Source organism: Phasianus colchicus, chromosome 15 (assembly GCF_987193195.1).
Source record: "Phasianus colchicus chromosome 15, bPhaCol1.hap1.1, whole genome shotgun sequence".
NCBI classification, from domain to species: domain Eukaryota; kingdom Metazoa; phylum Chordata; class Aves; order Galliformes; family Phasianidae; genus Phasianus; species Phasianus colchicus.
The window spans coordinates 4,609,187-4,636,750 of NC_143450.1; the positions used below are offsets into that span (position 1 = coordinate 4,609,187).

A 27,564-nucleotide genomic window follows, 5' to 3' on the forward strand; every position below is an offset into this window, starting at 1 on the left:
TGATACATGTTTCATTTTGGAGGCTAAAACAGAACAACAGCTGCTTTCTTTATTACTTGTATTCACTGGTATTTCAATCAGCCCTGGAAAACTTGCTTAAATATGTGTGAAGCGTATTGCCTCCAGAAAAGAGGCATTTTTTGATCATCAGTCAGATCGCAGACAAATGGACAACTATATTTTCTGCTAGCATTTGGAAAAAAAGTCCACCTATGGAACTAAACATACATAACACTGAAATGCAAGATTTAATGGATTGCAATATATTAATTTCTTTAAAGAATATTGTGGCATGTATTTTAAGCATATTATCTGTGGCTGCAACCAATAGAATTTAATGAAGCCTATTTCACAACAGTAATCTCCTGTACATGCCAGTTGCATAACAGAATGACTTAGGCTTGAGAGGACCTAAAAGATCATCCAGTTCCAATCCTCTGCTACGGGCAGAGTTGCCAGCCACTAGATCAGGCTGCCCAAGATCCACCCAGCCTGGCCTCAAATGCTTCCAGAGATGGAGCATCCACGTTTTGGTGCAACATGTTCCAGCATCTCACTACCCTCTGAGTAAAATTTTTTTTTCTAACATCTCACCTAAATCTCCCCTCTTTTAGTCTAAAGCCATTCCCTCCCCAAGTCCTGTCACTATCAGACTGTGTGGAGTCATTCCTCTTTCTGTTTGTAAGCAACCTTCAATTGAGGTTTCCCCGGATCCTTCTGTTCTCCAAGCCTGACCTAATTTAAAGTCTGACTCCCTCAACCTTTCTTCATTGGGGAGGTTCTGAAGCCCTCCTCTGGACCCACTCCAACAGTTCAACATGCTGCTTGTGCTAGGGAGTCCAGGCTTGGGTATATTACTCCAGATAGAGCCTTAAAAGGGCAGAATAGATCTGGACAATCGCCCTCTTTCTGCTAGCCTCTTTTGATGCAGTCCAGGATACCATTGGCCTTCTGGGCTGCAAGGTCACACTGCTGGCTCATGTCCAGCTTTTCATCCACCAGGACCCCCAACCCTTTCTCCATAGGGCTGATGGTTAGGTGTTCTCAGAGGTATGCTTTGTGATCAGAGTTACTAGTTCTTGTGTGGATCTTAGGTAGTACATGTGTTTAGGATTTTCTTTATTCAAGCTTTGAAACTACTTTTTAGGTCAAATGTTTAGCTGTAATTCATAGACACATTGACATTTCAGCAACTCAAAGTACAATGAGCTTTTCTAGCTTTAGTTTATCTTGGGAAGTGTCAGTATGATTTCACCCTCATGATTTAAAGAACAGTATGAAGCTCATAAGGTCGAAAATCCCCCTGAAAACTGAACTGGTGTTAAGCTGTCTTTAGAAAAAGACAGAAATTCATAAAAACAGAAATAGACTAACAAAAAGACACTGTAAATATTCATGCTGTGCATGTGACCTGTCCACTCTGCTCTGTTCTCACTTCTCTTTTTATTTGCCACGTACTTCACTGAAGGAACAGTTTTCCTGGCACAAATCCAGGCTTTGTGGAAAAAGATGGTACTTCACATATTTAAATGCACAAATATATTCCCTCCATGAATTTCCACAAAAACAAACAAACAAACAAACAAACAAACAAAAAAACCAACCCTGGGAGTTATAATGTAGTAATTGTCAGAAACAGCTTTTAATCTGTTTGCTCATTAGTCATAGCTAAAATAGGTCATTCATATTTACTTCTCCTCTCCAGCAGTTTTACAGTATTATGCAAGACATTTATGGGATTTGAATAGATCTGTTACAGTCAACATCATAAAATTCATCTGTTGAGAGATGTGTCAAGTGTGGGAATAAAGTTTCTGTATAATGGTATTTCTTAAGAATTGTAAGACTTACTTCTTTTTAAGGCTTACGTCTCTAAAGTACTTCATGTTTATATGTCCATCATACAGGGAATAAACACAAAACAACTTACTGGCATGGTTTTCCCTTCTTCATCACAAACACACATTATTACTTCCACACTTCTCTGAGTTGTTTTATTGTATTTATCAAAATCTCCATACAGCAGTGTAATATAAATGTCATTTCTTATGTCTCCTAAAAAAGAAACAAAAAAGTTATGAATGAGAACGCTGTGAGAACATAAAGTCAAATGACCTTCACAATAATTTTTCAACAGAGAAACATGCTGCCATAGAAAACATCTTATTTTCCATTCGAACTTAAATTTTCAGCCCCTTTATTCTTAGCTAAGATAGTACGATGAGCTGTGTGACGGACTAAAAACAGCATTCCTAAAAGTGACTTCAATTTACTCTCGTCCTGCACTGACACCTGCTGGTGAGATGACAGCAGGATGCCAGTACTGAGTTCTGGCCGAGTACACAGCTGTCATTCTAGAAGGAACTTCATATTTTAATTGTCTTATCTGAAGAAATTTAATGTTCTCCTGTTAACAAGATTTAAAAGTACCTACATTTGAACTGAAGTTGTGGAGGTTTGTCTTTTAAGGGGGTTGAGTTGGTTTGGTGTTGTCTTTTTGTTTGTTTGTTAGTTTTTTAACAAAGCACTGTAGATAGTGAATTAAATTGGCAACTATATAATCATAACAAACTCTTGATTGTCGATTTATCTCATTTTTTCTATTATTATGAAAAAAACACGGTGAGAAGTTACAATAAAACTGAAGTTAATTTAAGATTCAAGTACTCAGACACAGCAATGTATTTAGCAAACAAAAAATCTATGTTGAAGAAACTCAGATTATCCTTTACTGTCTTTTTTTTTTTTTTTTTTTTTTCTGTTTAAGTACTCTGTAACACTTTTCAAAGATTTCACTGTTTTACATAAACATCTGGTTTTGAGGCATTCAACATGTAGAGTGAATTCTGGAGACTGGGTTACCTATTACAGATATCAGTAATTAAGCCTGTAGTTGATGTTCATTAACATAATGACCAAAAAAATAAATAAATAAACTCCCATTATAGAACAAAAAACCTCCTACCTGGCATGATTATTTCAGGAAATCCTAGCTTTCTAGCAACAACTGTTGTTCTGTCTACAAGATGTGGATAGTCCTTCCTTGTTTGAATCACATCTCCAACAAGCATTTTCACAGTTACCCAGAGACCTATTAGGAGGGAGAAGAATAAAAAACAAAAACAATAAAGAAGTAAAAGACTGCATTTATAATGAAGGAAAGGAAAACAAAAGAAAACCCACCTATATTCAGATTATGCTCTCTTATATTGACCAAAATAATAAGAATTCACTTCTCCCACTTTCCTTCACTGGAAAGAAATGCTTATAATCCAAACCACTATCTATTAATTTAATAGGTTAATCTCCTACAATCTCAACAAAGTCATGGTTCCTTCCTGCCAGCCTGAAAGTTCACCAACATAGAATCATAGAACATAAAAGCCTTACTCTAAAATCTTAACGGTACAAAATGAAGTGCCACTGAAATCACTTGTTAGTTGATTTAAAAAAAAAAAATTGTACTTCACCTTGACCACCACTATCTCCTTTTGATGCTGTGATTTTGCTTAGGAGACTGTGAAGAAAGTCACTCTCTGTCACTACCCTGCAGGAATAAAAACAGTGACTACTAGGAGTTAAGCAATAAATGTCAGAACATAGATGAAGAACAGCCTCAGTTCTCTTTGCTGTATCTGACATTATTATGACACATTCTATAATTTAACCATCTCTCAGACCAAGTTACAGAGACCGTTCATGCTAAACATATAAGTTGACTAAAGTGAAAAAAGATGAAATCAACAACCTGAGGGACTGTGGTCTGTGGCATGCTGACCGCAGTATGAAAGCCTGTCCTTTTGTAGCACAGCACAACCTGAATGCACACAGCAACATGCCTGTCCAGCCCAGTTTCCATAATGAACAACCAGACAAATAAACTTCAAATTGATTTAAGTGATTTAAGTGACAACTGAAATTATGAACAAATTCCCACATAGCAAACAACTTGGATTAAATTATAAACAAACGAAATAGGCTGGAAGTTTGACAAGCTGATTTATTTTCAGAATTAAATTTATCCTCCATAGCACATAACAGTAGTGCTATGTAGAATGTGTAAATACATTTCCAGTGAATACTGACATCCATCCATTTAATTTTGAGTATCACATTTTTAGGCAGCTGGTGTCTGCCTATGATTTCCAAATATTACTTTCAAGATAACTAACGTATGACCATCCCACTGCTTTACTTCACAACTCTTACTATGATTTTTCACAAATTTAAAACAGAATCAAGCACATAAATTACTAATTATTCAAACTTGTAAAGATTACTGCATTGGATATGTAACAATTTAGCTTTTGTTGTTGTTGTTTTTGTTAAATAGGACATGAGACCAGCTGACTCACAGAGAGCAGTTGTAGCAATCTAGGTTTATTTAACATGCTATGTGACTCCATCAAGTCTTAAATGCCTTTTGAAGTGGTACTTAAATAATTAACATTACCACAGCATAAAAACATTAAAGGGAAAAATTATTTTTTCTTGAGGCATTTCACAGGTCATTTTGTAGCCAAAGATACACTGAAGTTTTTGTGTACAGCAATAGGATACTTATGACTATCTTACGGATGAAAAGGTATGAAATGTTGCTTTTCTTCATCACTTTCCGCTTTTCCTTTTATGATATCTGTAATATCCATGACTAGAAAAGTAAAAGAAAATTATCAAAACATATAATGGCATTGCTAAATATCTCCTCCAGTCCATTAACACTGTATATTATATATATTCTTGTTCCTCAGGGTAAATATAGCTTTTCATTAGCAAGCGGTGTAAACCAATGAGGGAAACATTGTGGAGCAGAGCTTCTAGTGCAATGTGCACTCTACAAACATGAAGCTATGTGAGACAGAATTACTGTAGTTCTAGTCTGATCCTGTGAACAATATGTGTGCACATTCACATTAGTGGTGCTGTTGGCACATAATCGGTGGTTTTATTTCATCCACTCTTACTAGTACTCTAGTACTTAGGAAATTAAATTCAAAAGCACAATTCTGACATGAACTAAAATGCTAATATAGATTCAGCCTTTTCAGACTTCAACCATTAAGAATGGAAGATAGTTGATATGGCTATTTTAGATTCCAGCATGCTGTGGTAGATGCCACTGCCCAAGGCTAGCAATTATCAGTTAACTCCTGCTTCAGACAGAGCACATGAGACTTCATTCACCTGCCACTCCAAAAGGCCTCCTTAGTCCTTGTGTGTATTTCTTTGAGTTACTATCTTTAAGATCCATCCTTCCAACTCGGACTATTTGACAAACCAAATAAACTTTATCTCTGCTAAGGTCCTTATTTCCAAGATCCTAAGATTAGAAAAAAAAAAGAAAAAGAAAAAAAAAGAAGAGATAAAGTGTTATTTGGGGAAGAATTAGATTGTAAAATTTAAGAAGAGCCGTCAGTAATCATGGGTCTAAATAATCAGTGGAAAAGAAAATAACACCACAACCTGAACCTGAACCTGAACTAAGGTTCACAGAAAGGATAAAAAAATCTGACACATTAAAATTTAAAGCAAATGTAAACTAAGATAAATAAAGAAGCAAACAGTAGCTACAGCAGATAAAATATCAAATACATCAGTAAATTAATTAGAGAAAAGGTACAAACTGATTTCAAGAAAGGACAAAGTTGCTATCATAAAGCACTCAATGACTGGTCATTTTGCTGTTTCTAACTTTAACTTCTGTTTCCTCCATCATCTTGCTCAATCTTCTGATAGCGACCACAGAAAAGAGACATTCTGGTTTGAAAATAAAATATAAGGAAATCTGAAAAACACTTACTGTAAACACTACTTTCAGATTGTTGAGCATATCAATTTCCTTTGGAAAGCCTTTACTCCCCCATCTCACCAAGTAGTTCTCACTGTTTTGAAGAAAAGTTTCTTATTATCATGTGATTTTAAAATTCTTCAAAGTATGTAAAGAAGTCATGTAACAGACAATACCATGTGGTGATTGTTTGAAGCTAAAATCAGACTAAAAGACAGTATTACTGTACAAGACACCACCAGTAAACTTTGAAAATAACTTGAATATTAGACAAAATGGCACCCTTTTTGGAGGAAACAAACAACATGGGCTGTTTGATAGAGATCATCAGCAAACCTTACTCTTCCTTTTAATGTATGTGTTCTTCACATTTTTCTCTCTCACCTCAATTTTCAGACTTTATTTCACATAAAACCCAACCTCCCCCCATCAAGAAACTTAAGTGATCAATCCAGTGACATCCTAAGTCATTCTTCCAGTCACCTATTGTTATAGAAGAGAACGGTTTTTATTATTGTCATCTGTACAGATTGTCTGGCAAAACAAATCAAGATTCCAGACTCAGACCTGGAACTGACAGTTACCAGAAGACAGTTTCAATCTATGACTACTTCCTCCTCATAGAGCCATGGAAGGTTACAGTACTTGCAAAGTACACAGAGAGGCTGTTGAATCTCCACCTTTGGTAATAAAGCCATAACTGGTCAAGGCCTTGAACAATTTCATCTAAGGCAGCCCTGCTTTCATAGGCAGGTTGGACTAAGTGCCTCCTAGATTCATCCAGTCTAATTCATTCTACTTTATGGAGCTATATAATAGGAAAGACAATCCAGTTTTGTATTCTGGAACACCAGTGCACTTTCACATGAATTATTAAGGAAGCAATCATACTATATTTAGAAAGGCATGTTTCCACAAAAGAAGGATCCCCATCAATTTCTCAAGACAATCTCAAGGTTACCTTTCAGTTACCAACAAGGACAGTCATCTCTGGAGTTTGCATATTTCCCTCTTTCATTTCTCCTTTTAAAACCAATTTAACAACTGCCTCAGACTCTCCCTAATATGACTGCTTTTGGCTGGATCGGCAGTCTTATAAACCTCAACACGTGATGGCTCAGTTGCTATAACTACCATGTGAAGTTTCTTTCTCCTAAAATCTGTAAAAGCTTTAGAGGAAAAAAAAATACATTGTCTTTACTTGTAATAAAAATCTCACCAACAGTACCGTAATAATAAGTACTATTTCTGATTTAGAAGTGGTCTGACAATTCTCCAAAACTCTGACATGCTTATTCCAGAAATTGGCTTTCAAAATATCTGGGATCCCTTACCCCAGAGTCTTTGAGCAACCAGCAGCTAAACCTGTCCTCACTTTCCCTTTTTTTCCTCTGATTTTCTTCCTTTCATTTATATATCTTTTTCATTATTAACATGCTGGCAACCATTGTGCTTCTTGGTGGACAGCTTCTATATACTATTAATTTTTTCTTACATTAAAAAAAAAACTTACAAACTTACCTTATAATTGTTAATTTCTGTGGATCATACAGTGACATAAAGAGCTCTGCATCCTCTCCAATTCGGCAAACAAAATTCCGCACAAAAACATATAGACTATGAGTGGGGGATGAAGACATCCGGGAGTATGATGCATAATCTGGTTGATCCTTTGTCTACTCAAAAGAAGAAAAATCATTAGCTAGATCTACAAGTTGAAGTGATAAGATACTAAAAGCAATTACAATTTACAGATTTACAATTACATATAGCAGTTGGTCTTCACAAATTAGCACATTCTGCTCACTTAAAGAGCCACCAGACAATGGCATTTGAATTAAAAATGCTCATCTTGTACAAAAAAACAAACAAAAAAAAACCCACTACTCTCCTGTATACTCCTCAGAGAGAGTTTGCTTAACAGAAAAATGACCAGCAAATTAGTTTCTGACACTTCGCAATATTTTACCACCAAATCAAGATCCTTTCGTAGAATGAATCAAGAAAGCTAGCAGGTTAGTTAGAATGTGTAGAAGCAACATAGATATGGAAGATTCCTTGCATCCCCTTCTTGCCCAGAGCCTTCAATACAAGTAAGTAGATCAAAAGTTCAGACCAAGTTCCTCAAAACACTAATCAGCTTAGGGAGCTATCTCAGCGTGCAAATAATGAAAAAGCTGATGACAGAGTTTCCTTAAAACCACCTTTTGCAGGACTTAGCAAGAAACTCCTTGTATCAGATTCTAAACACTATTCTTTCCAGAAGGGCACATACTTGGAAATGGAACAAGTCTCAATTTATTTTGTGAATATTTCCAAGGAACACAACAGTTATGCTATTTCCTTTTCCCTTCACATCCAGAAATCTCTGGATGAAAAATTTTTACTTAATTTTATACTTAATTTCACAAAGGAAATAATTGCCAGCTTAAATTCCTCTTCTGTGTTTATCAGTATATTCAAAACCTTAACTAACAAGAGATCAGGTTGCTTTCAATGGAGTTGTTCTGAAGTCCTTTTACTAAAATTTTAGTAAACCATGCCCATTAACCATGCCCAAAGGATTTCAGAATATTTTTCTAGGGCTGTAAGAACATAAACTCCTTTAGGAAAAAAAGAGTAACTTGACTTCAATATCCAGAAACAATTCTTTAGCCACAAGACAATGATACAATAGATGAAACACTACTCCCACTTTTTAAAAGCAGATGAGAAAATATCAAGCTTTCACTACAGAAGCAAACAAATCTGCACAAGATGAGTTTTGAACATGGCAGCATGAAGCATGAACACAGCAGAAGACCAGCTATCTGCAGCTGCTAGGAACATTAGGAAGACAAATACAACTTTCTGAAAACAAAACAGTAGTACAGGTAAAAAAAAAAAAATAAAACCGGGGCATATGCAGAGATCAGGACCTATCTGAGAAGGATTGCCATCTCAAAAATAGGTATGTATGTTCCAACCACATCTTGTTTTAAACACCAAAAAAAACAGCCATTGAACAGATGATACTGAAAGCTCTTTCTATCTATAAGTCAACATATTCTATTGCAGAAAACCAAGTTTTATTTTCCATGTATCATCAATTGATTACACGTTCATATCTAGAAAGCAAGATTTATGTAATAATGTTGATGAGAACAACTGATAAGGTGATTTCCAACAGTTTGACATGGGCATTGTTAAGTGTCATTATGGTAAAACTTTTTTTGTCAAAAGTTTTACTTCCTTTATAATTATTTACTTTATTTACTTTACTTTACTTATTTATTTACTTACTTTACTTTACTTAAATGAAGACTCAAGTCTCTAAACAGACTTAATATTTAAGAAGAAAAGGAAGTGTAGTACTTGCATTTTAAAAGATAAAACTTACACGCCCTTTTTAGCTTTGCTTAGATATGCTAGATATTGGTGAACACAAGATAATTCTGACCAAATGTTAGTAAGTTTAAATTCTTCAGCTCCTCCAAACTAACAAGCTGCAACTTAGATGGTCTAAAAAGATGTTTGGTTAGTCACGGTGTACTCCTAGTACCTAACTACTCACTATGCAGATCAGTCTATTGAGTAGGCCTCAGGTGGGTCTAGGAGTTTTGTTTTTTTTTTTTCTATTTAGACATCTGAGAATTGATTTGGAACCAGCTTTAGACATGGGCTTTCAGTCTAGCCAACATATTAAATCCAGTGCACAAATACAACTAACTCAGTTCAAGGTTTCACCATATTTATAACATGAATGTGAATCCAATATTAAGTTAGGGGCAAAAGTTTTCACCATCTTTTTTTTGGTAAATTGTGTCCTTCAAGCCCTGTATGTTTTTTTTTTCATTTTGATTTTTAGCAAAGGAAGTGTTAAGTTTGTCTCATCATTCCTACCATTTCCTCTTTAATTCGCTCAGTGATCTTGTTAGTTGCTTCTTCATGTGCATGAAATAGGCTGATGACACTGGTTTTATCTGGATCCAGGATATTTCCATCTTCGTCTCTTACTATCAGATCTAGCTCAAGTATCCTGTGAAAACAGAAAGATCTGGTAGTTTTATCAAGTTTCCTTCTATACTAACACAGTTTAGAAGCGTAATTTACAAAGATTTTTTCTTCAAGTTTTAAAGTAGTAAAGTAAGCTTAAATAGATACAAAAGTATTTAACTGAGAAAAATAATAACCTAAATCTACAATTACATTTCAAGCTGTTGTTCAGTATTTACCACCAATTCCTTAAAACTTACAATGTCAAAGCATTAATAGATTTGAGTGTAACTTCCCTGCATAACATACATTCTCATAGAGTAGCAAGGTGTCAGTCAATAGGTATTATTTCTTGTCTATTGTCACTGCTACATCTCCCTCTAAAACTGGTCTACTTCATCCTAGACTGTGCCTATCTGTTTCTAAAAAATCTACCCTTACGGTACTGCAAGCATTGTTTGAATCAATCTGTACCACCACGCAACCCTATTCATCTTGTGTCATTATCTTTCCACATCCAGGTTGGTGTTGAACCTCCTCTCTCACAATGACCACTCAGCTTCCATTCTCATTCCCTTTCTTCTTTCCACACAGTTCCCTTCATGTATCACAGCTCTTAGCACTACACTTTCAGCTTACAAATAGTTCCCACCTGGCACTCTACCTCCATCCAGTTCCAAGCCATTTTAAACCCCGTCTGTCCTTATTCCTCTCAGGAAAGCAGCTTACAGTCTCATAGTCTGACAGCAAAGAAATGTTAATGGTCTTTTGGACAGTGCTGAGATGCTTTGACTGAAGCATTTCAAAGCCAACATTTGTCCTGGAATGACCATTCAGTTCTACACAGCATGTCAAGATATGTGAATTCCCATAGCACGTTCAGTAAGAATACAACTTATCAGAAATCTGTGGATTCAAATCAGTGAACAAGAATTTCACAACATCTCAGGTCATTGCTTGTGTCTAAGCCACAAGAAGCTGAATTTCAACCGAATGTGGGCCTTGTGCCACAATAGCAAGTCATTTTCAGTAGCTCAGTACAGATCATTAGCAGATCCCACTGCATGTAAAATGTCTACAGTGAAGGCTGGTGTGAAGCCTACAGTGAAGCTTTCTCTGCTCTCTTTATCAACCTGCATGACAGCATTTTTGCCAAAAACATGTTGTCCTGCATTTACTTTTCATCAGCAAGTAAGGCATTTTGTCTAGTAACTATTCAACCTACAGTAGTTTCACTTCCATTACCAGAACTAAACTTTGCATGGAAATTCCCTAGTAAATTTGACGAGGATTGCCTTTAACACAACACTGTACACTTCAGACTTCTGCTATTTATACACCAGGTCTTTCAACACTACTGCTCAAGTGGTTGCATAACACTACTAGAAGTTGGCTATGTTTATGAAGGGATAGATGAGGTTCTGGGCATAAATACACTGATATTAAACCAATATAAAGACCACTCCAATCTAACCTCAAGTGATTACAGTTGACAAGTTGGTTCTTCCATAATTTACAAATAAATTAATATTTTGAAAATGGTATTTGGCATGAGAAGTCTCAACATGATATTTATTATTACTACAAGAGTAACAGAAGTTTGCAAAGAATGATTTACAATTTCCACATTAAACATTAACAACCTACAAACTACAACAAGGAAAAATTTCTCATAATCTCTATTCTAGCTGTGCACTTGAAAATAAATCATGCTTTTCAGAAGCAATGTAGGCTACTTACTTGTTACCGTAGTCAATTTTAGAAGTGACTTTCTGTTTGAGTTCTTTAAGCTCATCTTTTGGCAGAGTCCCGGACAGAAGCTGTGATCTCCACTCCATTAAGTCATACATCATAGACTGTACCTGCTGGAACCTCTCTTTCTTATTTGTCTGAAGTATAGAAGAAGAAAATAGTTTTTAGGATTTGTGAAAGTTGAAGTGAAACATTGGCTTGGATAATTAAAGGATGCCTTATGTCATGATGAACAACTGCAGGAGCAAGAATGAGAAAAAGTACCCTGCTAATCAAAGTCCTCATCTTTAATTCTGTTCATTTCACCACAAATCTTTCCAGATAGTCTAAAATCACTGAACCTGAATTCCTTCCTACTCTGTTTCAAGAAGTTTTTTAGGACAGAATCTCCAGTGTGACTGCAAAAGAACAATGTGAAATTTAAGTGTTTTGTATGAGCATAGACACATGATTTTGGTTTTATATAGTAATAATACTATATTGTGGACTGAAATTCATAAAGTCTCACCTGAAGAAATGATTAGAAAGAGGTCATTTATTTTGTATAATACACTGACAACAGCACGCTGAGATAAACATTTGACAATGGTATTAATACATTTAAGACAAAGCTGAGATAACACGCAGAAGTCACTTGAGCAGTTCCAGTGTCATCCACTGAAACAAGAAATATTCTATTTAATGACTTTAACAAGAAGAAGACAGAAGTAACTGTTTCCAGAAAATGAATGTATTAACATGGAAAAACTACACAGTAGCGTTGGTTTCTTTGCAAGGAAACAAGGAAAAAATAAGTAGTAAGGAATCTGGAATAAGTCAGTCAGTGCAAATTGTTGTAACAAGTTGGCCACTAGAAGAGACTACTCAGGCACTGGAGAATTCACCATATTTTGATAGGTTTCTTGCCAAATCTTTATGAATTCTTGGCAGCCAGGTTAAAAATATCACTAGCATCAGTAGAGTTAGTTGTTGTGTTGCAAAATATCTATGACTTCACAAACGTGCAGATTAGCCTGCTATACTTAAAATTCAAGCTTTATAAGTGTCTTATAGACCTTCTGCCGCCTTCCCACACACCCCTCTGCAACTTGCTGACAATATTCTAGGTTATGCTGGCTCTCTGGGTCCACACAGACTCCTTCTCTATAGAGCTCAAATCCCACCAGTCATCAACACAGATAAAATATTATAAGAAATATTTGGCCTCTATATAAAGGGTAGTTGACACATGCCAGAATATTTCAGGTTCAAATAAAAAAAATCAAATTCATGAATCACTTCCACAGTTCTACTGTTTTTCCCTCCTTAACTAAACATTAGCTTTTTTGTAACAGAGTGGACAAATGAGCACCATCTCTAATAGCAGCTTTTTTTTTTTCTGCAAGGAACAGATGCTGATGCAGTAACTATTTTGACCTAGTTCTCTGAAATCATTATGATTAGAAGGCACTTATCTCTATGAAATATACAGTTAAGACACTGAAAGTGAAAAAGAGGCTTCTGAAAATTGCTAGTTGTTAATAGCTACACACTTCCAGTAGAATTCTAGCACCCCAGTAATATATTTAAGCTTCTTCTAATGCGGCTTAGTTATATTTAGTACTCCTGTCTTGAAACGTGTGCAATCCACAGAGAACAAAAATTCATAAGGTACATAACACAAAGGGTTGAAAGGCATGAAATGAAGCCACTCTTCAGTATTAAGTGAAAGTTTTTTGAAATAAAGCCAGTGAAGAAATTGGTATGATGTATTCAGTCATGAAGTAGTCATTTAACAATCCTCCCAGATCCTGCCCTACATCTATGAAAAGACAGTACTTTGAAGAAGGCCTCCATATACACCAACAAGACTAAATACAAGGGCAGCTCCAAAAACAATGCCTCCTATTTTATTACGTCAGCCCAAGACATCAGAAGTGGGATGGCAATGGACGTTGAACCTTCCCTCCAATGTTCCATTACATTTTGTTGCTGTGTGACAGATGGCAGCAGAGGATCTGTCTGACAAAACTGCATCTGACATGGAGGCACATATGAAGTAAAAAATGGCACCCACTGACATTCATCATTGCTTGCTGAACGCTTATGGAGACCACACAGTGGTGCATCTCAGCAGTGGTGACAGTGATAGTGGGTCACTTCCAATGGTGCAGATTTTTACAAGTGTATCATGCAGCTCTTGTTCATCGCTGGTGAAAACATAGCCAATGGTGGTGACTATGCTGAAAAACAGGTGTTTGTAGCGGAGGATTTGATCTATCATAGTTACTGTGCTCTTTGTATCTATTGTAGTTTCCATGGAAATAAATAGCAGGCATTACTTTTGCATCAGGCCGCACACATCACACAAAAATGTCATACCACATAGAGCTGTTTCCAGATGCTTCCCCATTCCCAGAGTGTAGTGGTAACTTCTTGAACTAAGGGAATTTCAGCAGGTATTACATTTTCTGTATGTCTAAGAAAGGGAAGAAATTAAAACAACAAAAAAGTTACCAGTTTTTCGTGAATTTATATTATAGTTTAAGGCATATAAAATGTGTTATAACTCATCATTTAGCGGACAAGATGCTTAACATAAAAATTAAATTCAGTACCTTTTCTTTTCAACAGTAACTTCCTTGATGCAAATAAAAGATTTAGGAAATATTCCCTGTAGAGAGAGGAAAAAAAGTTACAATGCACTCTGTTATCATTCTCAGTATCTGATGTGTCCTGGCTCTACTACAGCTGAAACATTTTTATTCATCCTAAAGAAATGTTTGACTATCAATCTATCCATGACAAACCTTATGTGAACTATCATATATAGGCTTAATAATTGAGCTAAGATTTTGATAAATTTTTCCCTACACAGTAACTGAAATTCATATGTGGTACAAAGCCTGGGATTAAATGTAGCCTTGAAGACCTTTATGAAAAAAGTGCAGAAACATTTTGCGGTAAATTAACTCAAAAGTTATTTCAAGTGATATTTTGATCAGCCTGTTAACCTGAAGGCACACATCACTTTGTTTCAAACAATGCTTATTTCTAATATTTACCAACATTGTTCAGTGTAAACACTTCTATTCATTTTGAAAGGAAAGAGGATAGAGATGGCAGACTTCACTGATCAGAACAGGATCTGGTAAGACATGCTAAAAAGAAGTATCACTTAGTCAGTTGATTCCTTAAGAACAGTGTCATAGCAGTGAATAGTGTGATCTTACCTCTGATCCTTTATGTCTTACTAAATATCCCTTGTACCAATCTAAAAGAAGGGAAGAAAGAGTACACTCAGTATGATAGAGCACGTACTTTAAGAAACATACAAGCCTTTATTTTTTTCCCTCCATGTAAAAGCTACCAGGCACAGGATGTTTAAAAAAAAATAGTTATTTCCAAAATATTCAGAAAGACAAATGAGTAGCAGGAAATAGTCAGCAAGGCTTATACATGGGCAAGTATGATCTGCTTTCAAGTCTTGCACAGAAGAAACAAATGTTCTTATGCAGAATATAACACTCCCATACTTGCACAAAAAAAGAGGATAAGCATTTTTACCTTATGTATGTAAAGGTTTATACATTGATATAAGTTGATAAAGCTTGATAAAAAGATTACTTGCTATATTGAAAAGCCCTTTAAGCTCTGCTGATTGTATTCTAGGTGTTAAGCCGAAGTAATACATGGCTCTTACACATACAACTTGCCAACTCTAGGAAGAAAAAAACATCTTTATGCCACAAGGAACTACAGCTTTTGGACCCAACTCAAATAAGAAGCTTACTATTACAAAGTTCAAAGTAGAACCTCATAAATAAATGAAGAACTATTATAGGGCTCTGGATCATCACCTAGAAATCTCTACTGAAAAAAGAAAAAACAGTATTGCAGCAGTGGTAATTAGAACACTAATTCAGGCTATGTTCCACTTGTGCCTGTTAAACCACAATAAAATTCTATAAAGATGATAAAATCAAGAGTTCAACTTTACTAAATTAAAAGCTAAATTAGAAGCTATGTTCACTGTATACACATTCCATCATCATGAAACATCTTACCTGCACAGCAGCATTATTGAACTTTGTATTGGCAACTATTTCATCCCTAAGAAGGCTTTTCAAGACTAAAAGCTTACTTTTTCTGACTGTAATTTCATGAGGAGATTTTAACTCTTCCCTATCACAAAGGTCCACAAAGAAAATTAAAAGATTCAGAGAAATAATTGACTTCAAAGAAACACTTGGGACAGACCTGGTTTCACTATTTTTTTTAGCACTAGGAATTTTTTCTAGCATCTTCTCAAAAATCATAGTTCCAAATCACTGCTAGAGCTGAATTATTTCCACATCATCACCAATTTTCAACAAAATGTGTAAGATTTACTTCGTTCTGTTTTCTGTGACTACACACAAGTTCTACATGCATGTTTTGCATGTGCAAAACAAAAATAACACAAAGCGTGCCCAGAAAAAACAACTACCATTATTCTTCAGCTGCAGCTGGCAGCATCTTTTTAAGGCATCCAATAGAAGATCTGCTTCCTCATGCACAAGATGAAAGTTGCCGCTTCTTCACTGGCAAACATAACTCATAAAGCAAGCTATGACATATCTTAAGAGCAGAAAATTTGTAACAGACATTTGGATTAAAAAAATGACCCTGTAAAATTACCACTTCCTTTGCCAGACTATAATGACAGCTCCTCTACGATTTTAGTGTATTTCAGGTCAGAAACCTGAGATGTTGGATGTTTCTGCAGTTAACAGAGGCCAAAACATACAGAGTCTAAAAAATTATGTAGACTTCTTAATTTTTTAAAGATTACAAGAGATGTTACACACAGCTTCGAGAGATGTGTCTTTTGACTGCTAGTCTAATGACTGACCTTTTTTTTTTTCTTTTTTTTTTACAGCAATGCTCATAGACAGTGGATTTCTCTTACAAATCCAAAAACACCCACAGTTCTTGTGCTCCAAAACATCAGAGATGCATTTTCTCAGACGCTCTTTTCTCAAAAAAATTGCTGTTTCCAAAAAGCGTAGAGGTCTGTGCAGTGGAACAGACAGGCTCAGCTAGACTTTTTGCAAACTTAAGACCAGAGTGTTTTGCAGCACTGAACTCTCTCTCTAACTGCACAAAGCAGTGGTGGCCTTATCTCCAGTATTACTGCATTTAATAAGATACAACCTATAGTGCAAGAAGGATGAAGATAATACTATAATTAGGTTTACAAAGTTTGAGACAATTCATATTTTTAAGGATAATTTTGATGTTTTACCTCATCTACTATATTGTTCACAAAATAGGAGGGGGATGCCATCTAGAGAGACCTGGACATGCTTGAAAAGTGGGCACACAAGAATCTAATGAGGTTTAACAAGGATGATTGCAAGGTGGTAAACTTGAGTCAGGGGAAACACAGTGAGAACAACCCAGCAGAAAAGGATTTGAAGGAACACGGTTGAAGGAAGGGATGCCATTCAGAGGGACCTAGAAAGGTGGGTCTGGGTGAACCTGATGAGGTTCAACACGGCAAAGTGCAGAGTTTTGCACTTGGGCTGGAGGAATCCCAGGCATCCATACAGACTGGAAGGAGCGGGCCTTGAGAGCAGCCCTGTGGAGAAGGACCTGGGGGTCTTGGTAGACGAAAAACTTAACATGAGCCAGCAGTGTGCCCTTGGGGCTTGGAAGGCAAATGGTATCCTGGGCTCCATCAAAAGAGGGGTGGAGGGGTGGCCAGCAGGGACAGGGAGGTGATTGTTCCCCTCTACTCTGCTCTTGTGAGGCCCCATCTGCAGCACTGCATTCAAGTGTGGAGCCCCCAGTACAAGAAAGACAGGGAGCTGTTGGAGAGGGTCCAGAGGAGGGCCACGAAGATGATCAGGGGACTGGAGCACCTCCCCTATGAGGACAGGCTGAGGGAGCTGGGCTTGTTCAGCCTGGAGAAAAGAAGGCTGCGGGGTGACCTCATTGCAGCCTTTCAGTACCTAAAGGGAGCCTACAAACAGGAGGGGAATCAACTCTTTGAAAGGGTAGATAACTGCAGGACGAGGGGAAATGGTTTGAAGTTGAGGGAGGGGAGATTTAGGTTGGACATCAGGGGGAAATTCTTTACAGAGAGAGTGGTGAGGTACTGGGGCAGGCTGCCAGAGAGGCTGTGGATGCCCCGTCCCTGGAGGTGTTCAAGGCCAGATTGGATGGGGCCCTGGGCAGCCTGGTCTAGCATTAAATGAGGAGGTTGGTGGCCCTGCATGTAGCAGGGAAGTTGGAGATTCATGATCCTTGAGGTCCCTTCTGACCCCGGCCATCCTGTGATTCTGTGATTTTGTGATTTGGGGGTCCTGGGGGATGGAAATCTGGACATGAGCCAACAGTGTGATCTTGCAGCCCAGAAGGCCAATGGTATCCTCAGTTGCATCAAAAGAAAGATGGCTAGCAGAGAGAGAGAGAGGTGATTATTCACCTGTACTCTGCTCTTTTAAGGCTCCATGTGGAGCACCAAGTCCAAGTCTGGGCTCTCCACGACAGGAAGGAGGCAGAGCTGTTGGAATGGGTCCAGAGGAGGGCCACTAAGATGATCAGAGGGCTGCAGAATCTCCACTATGAAGGGAGGTTGAGGGAGTCAGGCTTATTTAGCTTGGAGAAGAGAAGGCTCCAGGGAAACCTCACTGTGGTCTTTCAGCACTTGAAGGGTGCTTATAGTCAGAAAGGGGAACGACTCCACACAGTCTGATAGTGACAGGACTTGGGGAGGGAATGGCTTTAGACTAAAAGAGGGGAGATTTAGGTGAGATGTTAAGAAAAAAATTTTTACTCAGAGGGTAGTGAGATGCTGGAACATGTTGCACCAAAACGTGGATGCTCCATCTCTGGAAGCATTTGAGGCCAGGCTGGGTGGATCTTGGGCAGCCTGATCTAAAGGCTGGTAACTCTGCCCATGACAGAGGATTGGAACTGGATGATCTTTTAGGACCTATCAAGCCTAAGCCATTCTATGATTGTATGAACTGTATGACTGCAGATTGTAAACAAACAAAAATAAATCAATATTACAATGATTTTTGAAAAGACAACCAACTTTCAATAATTGCAATATTGTCACTTTATATTAGATAAAAACTTCAATCACTTTGATGTACAGTACATAATTCAGTCAAAATATGAAGTGTAAATTAATAAGGACGAGTATAGTATTACCTGCATGTCAGTATCAACAATGAAATCAGCTTTACAAATCTACAAAGCTGATGTTCTCTTATTCTTCTGCAACTTGTATTTATTTTATATTTATAGCAGTTGGTCAGATATGGCAGCTCTATAATCTTAGGTCACCACACTGAATATTTATCATGCAATACTCAACTTGGACTTCTACTGTTTAATATGTTCAATAAGTTGGATGATTTTCAAAAGCGTTTCTGTCATGCTGACCTAAAGAATATTTTGAACAACTAGATTTCCTTCTCGTACTGTAGGAATACAGCTGTGCTGAATAAAAACAAATATGTAGCACCAGTAGCAAATGTCTAGCAATAAATATTTAGATTAGAAGCAAAATCATAATCCATTAAGGTTTGCATCAAATCTAACATAGCTTCCATCAGGTACAACCTGGCATTCACTTCACAGATGACATTTACCTTGATGGTTTCCTCAGATTATAATGGCTTCTCAAGGAAACCACACATCCCGTAACTTTTCTGCTTTTGGCTTTCCAAAAATGAATAAGTTCTTTCTTACAAATAGAACACTGCCACCAATAATACAAATATATACCAAAAACAGAATTAGACAGCTACTTAGGTAACATAGGCAACTGGTATGTAATAAAGGATTAAATTATTTGAAAAAAGAAAACTATAGCTTTAAATCCACTGGCTTACCTTCACAGGACTCCAAGATATGGACCACATCACCAATTTGCAGAGGCAGCTGTTGCATTCCTGTGCCTTTGAAATTGTATATTGCTGAAAATTTAGAGGGCAAAAATACTGATTTTCAATACAGCCATACACTACAGTTAAACTGATAAATAGGCACTTATTTGAATTCTGATACTAGATAAATAGACGTGAATAAATAAAGAAATATATGGAACTGTAATTCTATCAAGGAGCTTCATCTACTCTCATTACTTTGTCTCTTCTGAAAATGCACTTGTGCAGGAAGAAAACCAAGCCATTTATAGCAATTACTCTGCATAGATAGGTTTAATAACACATGAAATCGTAGAATCATTAAAAACACCAAAAACCACTAAGATCATCAAGTCCAAACGTCAACCCCATAAAAATGCAGATTTTTAATATATATATACACACACACATATAAATACAAATAAAATATGTTTGCTGACATGCAGATCTGTTAGCCTACTGGTCTGGCTGAGCACACAATTTACATAAAGCACTTGTGACGTCAGGGAGAACGGACACAGAGAGATGCGTGCAAAGTCAATTTACCCAATTTTTAAGATACTTCATCTTAACATGGAATGGTTTCATTCGGAACCAGTAAAAAATTTTTTTTTCCATATTTAATCACTTTGAGAAAGAAGAGTGGCAAATTCTAGAAGTCTTCTAGAAGCTTATCTGTGTGTTGTTTGAGAGAGAAATCAAGAAAAATGAGCTTCTTTACTTGTTCTTATATTCTATGGCTGCAGGATGTGGGCTGCTATGGTAAGCATTTGTTTCTGTATTTTTTTCTTCGTGTGCTTGTTTATAGACTTCCACAATGGTGTTAAAGATTAGAAGCGGTTATTGGACCTATTATCACTCAGGGAAAGTATTTAAAATATGTAAACCTAAAACCACAATTAAACAGTACAAGTAGAAACAGCACACTAACTGTGAACTCTGCTGTGCCATAAAGATGGCAGTGTACAGGGTTTTCTTCCTTTCTTCCCAATCCATCTATCCATCAAAAGCATCCGAACATGCAGTATTTTGAGCCATAAAAATTCTTCTAGAAAGGTCAGTTTCCAGTCAGCATATTCCTATATATTTTTGGTACCCTTCTTACTGAAGCTTCTAAAGCTGCATGTTGGTTTCTGCTAGGCCAAAATGTCAATGACACATTTTGCTTTAACATTTAACTTAAAATCACATATAAAGGCACATGAAAACGAGCCTTTCAAGTGTATGTCCAAGGTAGAAGCAGAGAGCTAAAATATTTCCCATTTATCTTCCATTGATTGTTTCTTGTTAGTCTTTACTTCATTATACTTTTACAACAAACTTGTAGGAATTTAGGAGCCTTATTTAACAAAAAAAAAGTTCTTTTTTCCTGTTAACATGAAGAGGCTTCCCACCAGTTTCTCCTCCTCCTGGTTGTATAGAAGAGAAATTCAATTATTAAACACAAAGGGAAAAAAAAAAAAAAACAGCAAACCAAATAAACAATTTGAAGAGGCTCTGCTTTGCAGATCAAGCCACTCATTCAACCAAATCTTGCTGAACCAACCCAGCTAAACACAAAATTAAATTTAAGTAGTGGATGTATGACTGTGCTTAGATTAGCTGTCTTTTATAATCTTGAAAAAATTCAGTAAGTTAAGATGGCAAGTAATCCCCATAAGTACGTAAAATATTGTTATATTTACAAGTCCTTGCCATTTGTTTCCATCAGTGTGCGAGGGCTGTGGAGCAGAGTTTATTGCTGTTTTCCTGAGAGATCCTTACAGATTCAGAGTACTGTTGACTAAAATACAGTTCATGTTTCAAAACTTGCACTGCTCTACTTCCAATTGCACTTCTCTCAAAATGTAGATGCAAATTACTGAGTCATATATTTACAGTGCACACTGGTTTTGCTCTCTGCTAATAACTCCACTTAATAACAATTAATGTATTGAAAAATGCAGTAACTAACTGACAAAAGGAAGTGGCTTTACCAGCTAAGACTTTTCTATATGACTAAGTAGAAACTTGATGGGATTTCACTGTAGCATTCAGACTTTTTTTTTGGTAGGAAGTGTTTAACAAACTCCTTTTAAAGGTTTTGAACTATAGTCAGAGGGACTGGGGGGCACAAGGAGCTGAGAGCAGACAGAATGAGGACAGCTGACCTAAACTGGCCAAAGGGTTATTCCATCCCATCTTGTGGGGAAAACAAACAAACAAACAATAAAACGGAGGGGAGTTGGCTGGAGAGCAGCTCTGAAGGATACTATCAGAGTCCTGCTCTGAAATCAGAGGTGGTAAAATAAGAGAGTCACAAAACAAGCCATGCCAGCAGTGGGTCAGTGTGTGGTGAGCAATTGTTTTGTGTATCTCTTGTTTTGTAAATATGTATTATTATCATTACTATTATTTCCTTTTTTTTTTTTTTTTTTTTTTGTCTTTTCTGTCTTAGTAAGTAGTATTGTATCGCAACCAACAAGTTCTACTTCATTGTACCTTTTCCTGATTCTCTTACCCCAGCCACTGGGAAGGGGGAGTAAATGAATGACTGCGTGGTGCTGAGCTGCCTGCTGGGATAAAGCACAGCATAAATACAAGCATATCTGCTGTTAACTTCAATTAATATCATTTCCATCCAACTGTGACTCTTTTCTTAGATCACTTCAGAGTTCAGCAGCCAAGATTCCTTCCCCTCCACCTTTAAGATCTTCATATGTGCATGAATATTTTATGTTTTATTTCACTCTTAAGAAGTAATATAATGTTAAAAAAACAAAACTGCATGGATTTGAAAATTATTTACATAACATTTACATAAGAATGATCACAATAGGATTTTTAAAAATACACTCTCAGAAACTGAGGTCCCTTCAAATCACTCTGAAGATTGTTGTCCCCCTCCACTCACTGGCATCCTTCATGCCAGTCATAGAAAGCAGCCTGCTTGTAGAGCTCTGTGTTCACTCAAAAACACAGCATCAAGCCCAGAAAATACCAGGTCAGAGTGCTGGCATGAACATTTTTCCAAGTTTAACTCTGTTCAAGTACAAGTGAGCATCTTTGGAGCATGTCCAGATTATCCCTTCTTGTACTACAGTATAGCACACCCTGTAAAGACAGTCCATGTCTTTGGTATTCACACAATTAGCTTACAGTCTAAGGCAAGACTGGATTGGTAAGAAAGGAGTAGTCCATGAACCTGCAACATTGAAGCTATTTGTTAACCTAAACTTCCTGTTTGTCTTTCCTACTTATTTTCCTTCACCTGAACTCCTGCTCCTTAAAAGAAACGTTTCTATTAAATTGTTTCATTTGTGAGTGCCACTTTTTACTAACAGCCTTCTTGGTTGGCTTCCTTGGCTACTTTCCTTTCTGCCATTTAAAAAGAATTTGAGCATAATTTCTAAGGTATGGTTTTACTGTATCAGCTCTTAATTTCGCTTCACCATAGTAGAATTATCTGTAATATCTACGTCCTAACTCATGGAGCTCTGCTGCGTATTCCAACAGCCTTAGTGGACAGCCTCAGCCATCCTGTTCCATTTTATTTTGGGGATGCTACAACTCCACTTTCATGAGAGGTGACATTAAAGTATCACCTTCTCTCCTGACAGATTTATTACTTGTGTTCAGCTACCACTATTTTTCTCATAAAAGCCAGTATGAAATTACTCAGCTAGGACACTGACAAACCTTGTCTGAAAGTATTATGCAGTCCTAGAACATGTGACTTGTGCAAAGAAACCTGTAAATTTTGTGTTCTATATCCTGAGCAAGGGATCAGCCTTTAACTCCCGCAGAAGTCTGCTATATTAAATGAAACATGAAGTTCTAATAAAGATTCCAGAGGTCGAAGATATGTAACAGATCTCAAGGATTGGTTTGGCCAAATTGACTTATGAGCTACTGCAAAATAAAGGTGTGTGAATGTACATCTCTTCACGTATTTTATAGCCAGATTGATTTTTTAGACGACTTATTTTTTTAGAAGTCGTTATGAAGAGAAGTATTGGGCCAGGCTTTATTATTTTCTTGAAAGATTAAGAGATCAACTTCTCAGCTTATTTTTCATCTTGTTTCTGTTTGCTTTTTATGGAGAGCTAAACTAGATTGCTGTTTCCCAAGCAGCTGCAGCAGTCTGCTGTGTTCAGGGTCTGCATATCACAGAGCAAGCAACATGTTCTTTCCTCTTATACATGAAGCTTGTTCTTATAGCATGCTTAGAATAAATGTACACTACTTATATGGCTGGAAGTCAGCTATCTGGGATATGCTACTTAATTCACTATAATAGCAAGTGGGCAGGAATCTCAACCAAGACTTGGGGATCTTCCAGATGTATTCGGAGCACTACTGCTGGCTCCAAAGCAGGCTGGACAAAACAGTCTCGAGCTGAAACTCCTGACTGGGCACTGAACTGCAAACTGTAAGGGATGCTGTTAATAAAAGGCTTAGAAATTCAATATGAGAATCATTCCCCGGAGACTTGAAAACAAAGGCTTCTGGAAACACAGCAAACAAAATAGTCCAAAGTGGTCAAAAAGCTTTGTCTTTATAATTTGGGAACTTCACCAGCTTTAATGCACTCGGCCTCTATGACTCAGTTGGTCTGTTTTTCTTGATTTACAGAGACTACAGAAATATGCTTACAACACAGCTGTTCAATTCCAAAAGCACTTTGTGACTGCACTTATCCTTAGCCCACCTTCTAGGCTTCAACTCTGCTTAAGCTTCCTACTGGTAAAGCTCAGTAGCTACACTATTTTCCATTCAATCTGTAAAAGCATAAATGTTATTTCATTTTCAAAAACTCTTCTCAACACCCTTCCAAAGGAAAAAAATGCCTGTACCTAAATCCTCAGTGTTACCATTTCCCTGATTATTTTTTGCTTGTTTGCTTTGTTGCTGTGCAGGTTTTAAAAACTGTTTGGAGTCTAAGATCCTCCTGCTATTCTCATCTAGTTACACTATAAAAGAAATAAAAGAAAATACATTTTTAGTTTCCCATGTAAATTAAGGAAAAACAAATAAGCTGCGAGTCAACAGCCAGCATGGCTAAGAAAAGAAAGTTCTGTATATAAGCTGCAGTTCTCTTTCAGCCTTGCTGACCTTCCTTGAATGTGCAGTTTTCTATTAACTTAAAGTAATTGTGCGACAGCAGAAACTGAATAAGACCGACGAGAAAAGATTACATGCATTTAACTGGTATTTCATTATTGTTGGAAAATCCATTTGACTATTGTACTCATTTTTCCTGTTCTGTTTTGTAACAGAATAGATTCAGACATGGATATAGTCACTGTTTGTGACATACAAGCTTAGAAATCCTTTGTGTCGTGGTTTCTTTAAGATCTGTTATCTGCCAGCTGTAACAAATGTTACAGACTCAAATTTACAGTAAGCCCCCAGAGATACAAAACTTGATGATGCTTTTTAAACAGTAGGCTTATTTCTCTGTTGGCCCATTGATAGTCCAGCCCAGACAAATTCATAGAATTTTTTCTTGAGCAAGTTAGTCTGTAGCTAACTAGGTTTACTTCTTCTTTCTGCCCCACAATGTATGTAACAGAAAAGGTACCATCCTCTGGAGTTATGATAGTGCCAAGCATAAGTCAGACTGCTCCTTCACAGACTGGGCACATCATTTCCTTTACTTCAATAACATTTATCAAAGTTATCAATCTGTTGTCTGGTTTTGAACACAAAGTTCCTTAAAAGTACGAGATAATTCACTGCACCATTTCCCATTATGTGCACTCCCTCATCCCTTCTTACTGTTCCTGTGTTCCACTGATTTTTAGACCAACAGTAGCTGACTGATCCTTGAACTAAACTCAACAGCAGTTTAAGTGCTAACTGCCTTCTAAATTCGCAGTGAGAAATGTATTTGCAAATAAAAGGAAATATAAATGTTTGCTTTGTCCTCATCTCCACTCTTTCTGACATTAAGCCACCTTCGATGACCTGAACACTCGTATGAGAGCAAGTCAGTCTTCCCTTAGTGCTGACCACTACCTGACAATTTATGTTGGATTGTTGGCACTTGAAAATTTCCCAAGTTCTGAAGCCCCTCGCCCACCTTATGATAGAACAGATTGCAGTGTTCACGGGACTAGTATGAGTAATACAAACTGTGTCTTCAGCACATAAGCTAAAGACTTCTTGTGCTAATAAATCATTTTCATAATTTCCTGGCTCTGTTTTAAACCTCAGTAATCAGATTTGAGGAGACAGCAGTTACCAGGGAGATGGGTGGGAGGAGTAGCAGCAATATTTCTAGCACACCCCATTTCAGAAAATGGCACCTGCATATAACTGTAATCGCACTGATAATGCCCTATGAGCTGCACGTAGTCTGTACTCTAAAAAGGATGTGCCATGGTTAGAGCTGATGACTTCTGAGAAGGCAGCAAGAGCAAAGTTCCACTGCTAAGGGCAGTAAAACCAGCCCTTCTGAGTTTTACACCACTGTTATCTCTATAGTTAAATTAACGTTGAAATACTGTCATTATATATCTTCTGTTACTTGACTGATTCTTATGGACCAAAACTAAGACACACTAAGTGATTTTAGCTCATCTTGCTATTTTGAATTCAAGTGTCTGAAACCAGAGATAGATTGGACTACTGCTATACTAAACTACTTATTCTGAATACTGAATTTTAAGCAAAGTAGCATTCAATCAACATGCATTGTTAGCCTTCATGAAAACAAACATCACTGCATCTAATTACCAGTTTATGAAATGAAGAAGTTTCTGAAAGACATTAGGTGTTCTTTTACTGCACCTCTCAGATACCACAAAGACTATAAGGTCATATCAGCTTTTGGTATACTCAGCAATCATGCTGGCTATGAAGTGATAAATTGGCAAACTCTCCCTACCACAAAAGCCCAGCAGAGTGACCATGGCACAAATGACAGCCATCAGAAGTGCAGAGCTCCTCAGGAGATGTGCCAGGCTGCTGCGCTGGGGCAGCGCGCACACAAAGAACCATTGAATCAAACTGAACATTGTCAGGTTACATAATGGTCTCCCATTCTGTGAAAAAACAGTGCAAGAAGAGCTAGACTTCCCTGGAACAATGTAAATCATTCCAACCCAAAATAACTGCCTGTAAAAAGCCCCTAGAAATGAAGCTTGTTTAATATTATTCTTATGAAGAACTACTCAGCATCCAGTACTCCATCCACATGCAAGATACTCCATTGCTAATAGACAGACACAGATACCACATCCAACAAGTCCACAGCCCTTCAAGTAACTTTTAGGAAAAAAGTGCTGAATTACATGAAGTACATGAGATTATCTGTAAAACTCAGAAGAGCTTTACACACATTCATTTTCATGTACTGCCACCAGAACAAGCTACTTCTGTTTCACAGTTCTGTCACTGCTGCACAGGGTAGTTGAACAGGAAGACATTCTTTTCCTCTTATTAATTCCTTGATTCACTTTATTTCGTGAAACCATTCTGTTCATGGTTTTAATGCATGTCAAAATATTACACCCCAATTTAAATGAAAAGTTTTTAGAGTAATTTGGGGATTCCAGGCTAATAACTACGCACTAGCATGTAACAAACTATAAGAAGCATAAACTAACTATGTTCCGTACTGGAAACCTACTTCAGCAAAGCATTACTTTCAAGATGCTTCAGTGCTGACTGCTAATTTTAAGGTCTTTTTTGTTTTTTAAATGCAATTCAGTCCTTTTTGCAAATTAACGTTATTAATTTTATGGAAAACTGCTATTGAAAAAGGATGCTCCTTCCAAAAAGTATTTACTAACTTGTATGGTAATGTTCAGTAATGGTAACCCTAAGTGACTTAATGATCTCTGAGAACTGCAGGATTCCCCTTCCCTGACATCTGTCCACTGTACTCTCAAGCTGCTCCTTATTGAATGAGCAATACATTGTTCCATGTGTTTCTAAAACACAGAGGTAGGAAAAGCTGCATAACTGTGGTAGTTCAATATTTCAGAGCAGTGAGAGCACAGTGGGGCAGAAGCAGTGCTTCTCCAAACTGGCATTCACATGCTTCTTGTTGTACTCTTTGGAAAATTAAAATTTGACATGAAATTGATCATTTCAGTTAAACCACCATGGCAAAGTGGATGGTGTTCTCAACCAGAGATAACACCTACCCACATCCTG

The 27,564-nt window shown here is 37.0% G+C and overlaps 1 protein-coding gene across 1 annotated transcript in view; it reads right to left on the minus strand.

The window, feature by feature from the left end:
• Nucleotides 1-27,564, minus strand: part of DOCK2 (dedicator of cytokinesis 2) — a 158,304-nt gene that overhangs the window by 130,158 nt on the left and 582 nt on the right. Inside the window, exons 2-14 of the mRNA XM_031598014.2 lie at nucleotides 19,387-19,470; nucleotides 14,728-14,768; nucleotides 14,113-14,168; nucleotides 13,877-13,973; nucleotides 11,504-11,652; nucleotides 9,671-9,806; nucleotides 7,310-7,464; nucleotides 5,801-5,882; nucleotides 5,185-5,320; nucleotides 4,576-4,651; nucleotides 3,471-3,547; nucleotides 2,966-3,091; nucleotides 1,931-2,055 (exon numbers count right to left, since the gene is read on the minus strand). Of these exons, the coding sequence (XP_031453874.2) occupies nucleotides 1,931-2,055; nucleotides 2,966-3,091; nucleotides 3,471-3,547; nucleotides 4,576-4,651; nucleotides 5,185-5,320; nucleotides 5,801-5,882; nucleotides 7,310-7,464; nucleotides 9,671-9,806; nucleotides 11,504-11,652; nucleotides 13,877-13,973; nucleotides 14,113-14,168; nucleotides 14,728-14,768; nucleotides 19,387-19,470 (1,340 nt within the window). The remainder of the gene's footprint in view (nucleotides 1-1,930; nucleotides 2,056-2,965; nucleotides 3,092-3,470; nucleotides 3,548-4,575; nucleotides 4,652-5,184; nucleotides 5,321-5,800; nucleotides 5,883-7,309; nucleotides 7,465-9,670; nucleotides 9,807-11,503; nucleotides 11,653-13,876; nucleotides 13,974-14,112; nucleotides 14,169-14,727; nucleotides 14,769-19,386; nucleotides 19,471-27,564) is intronic.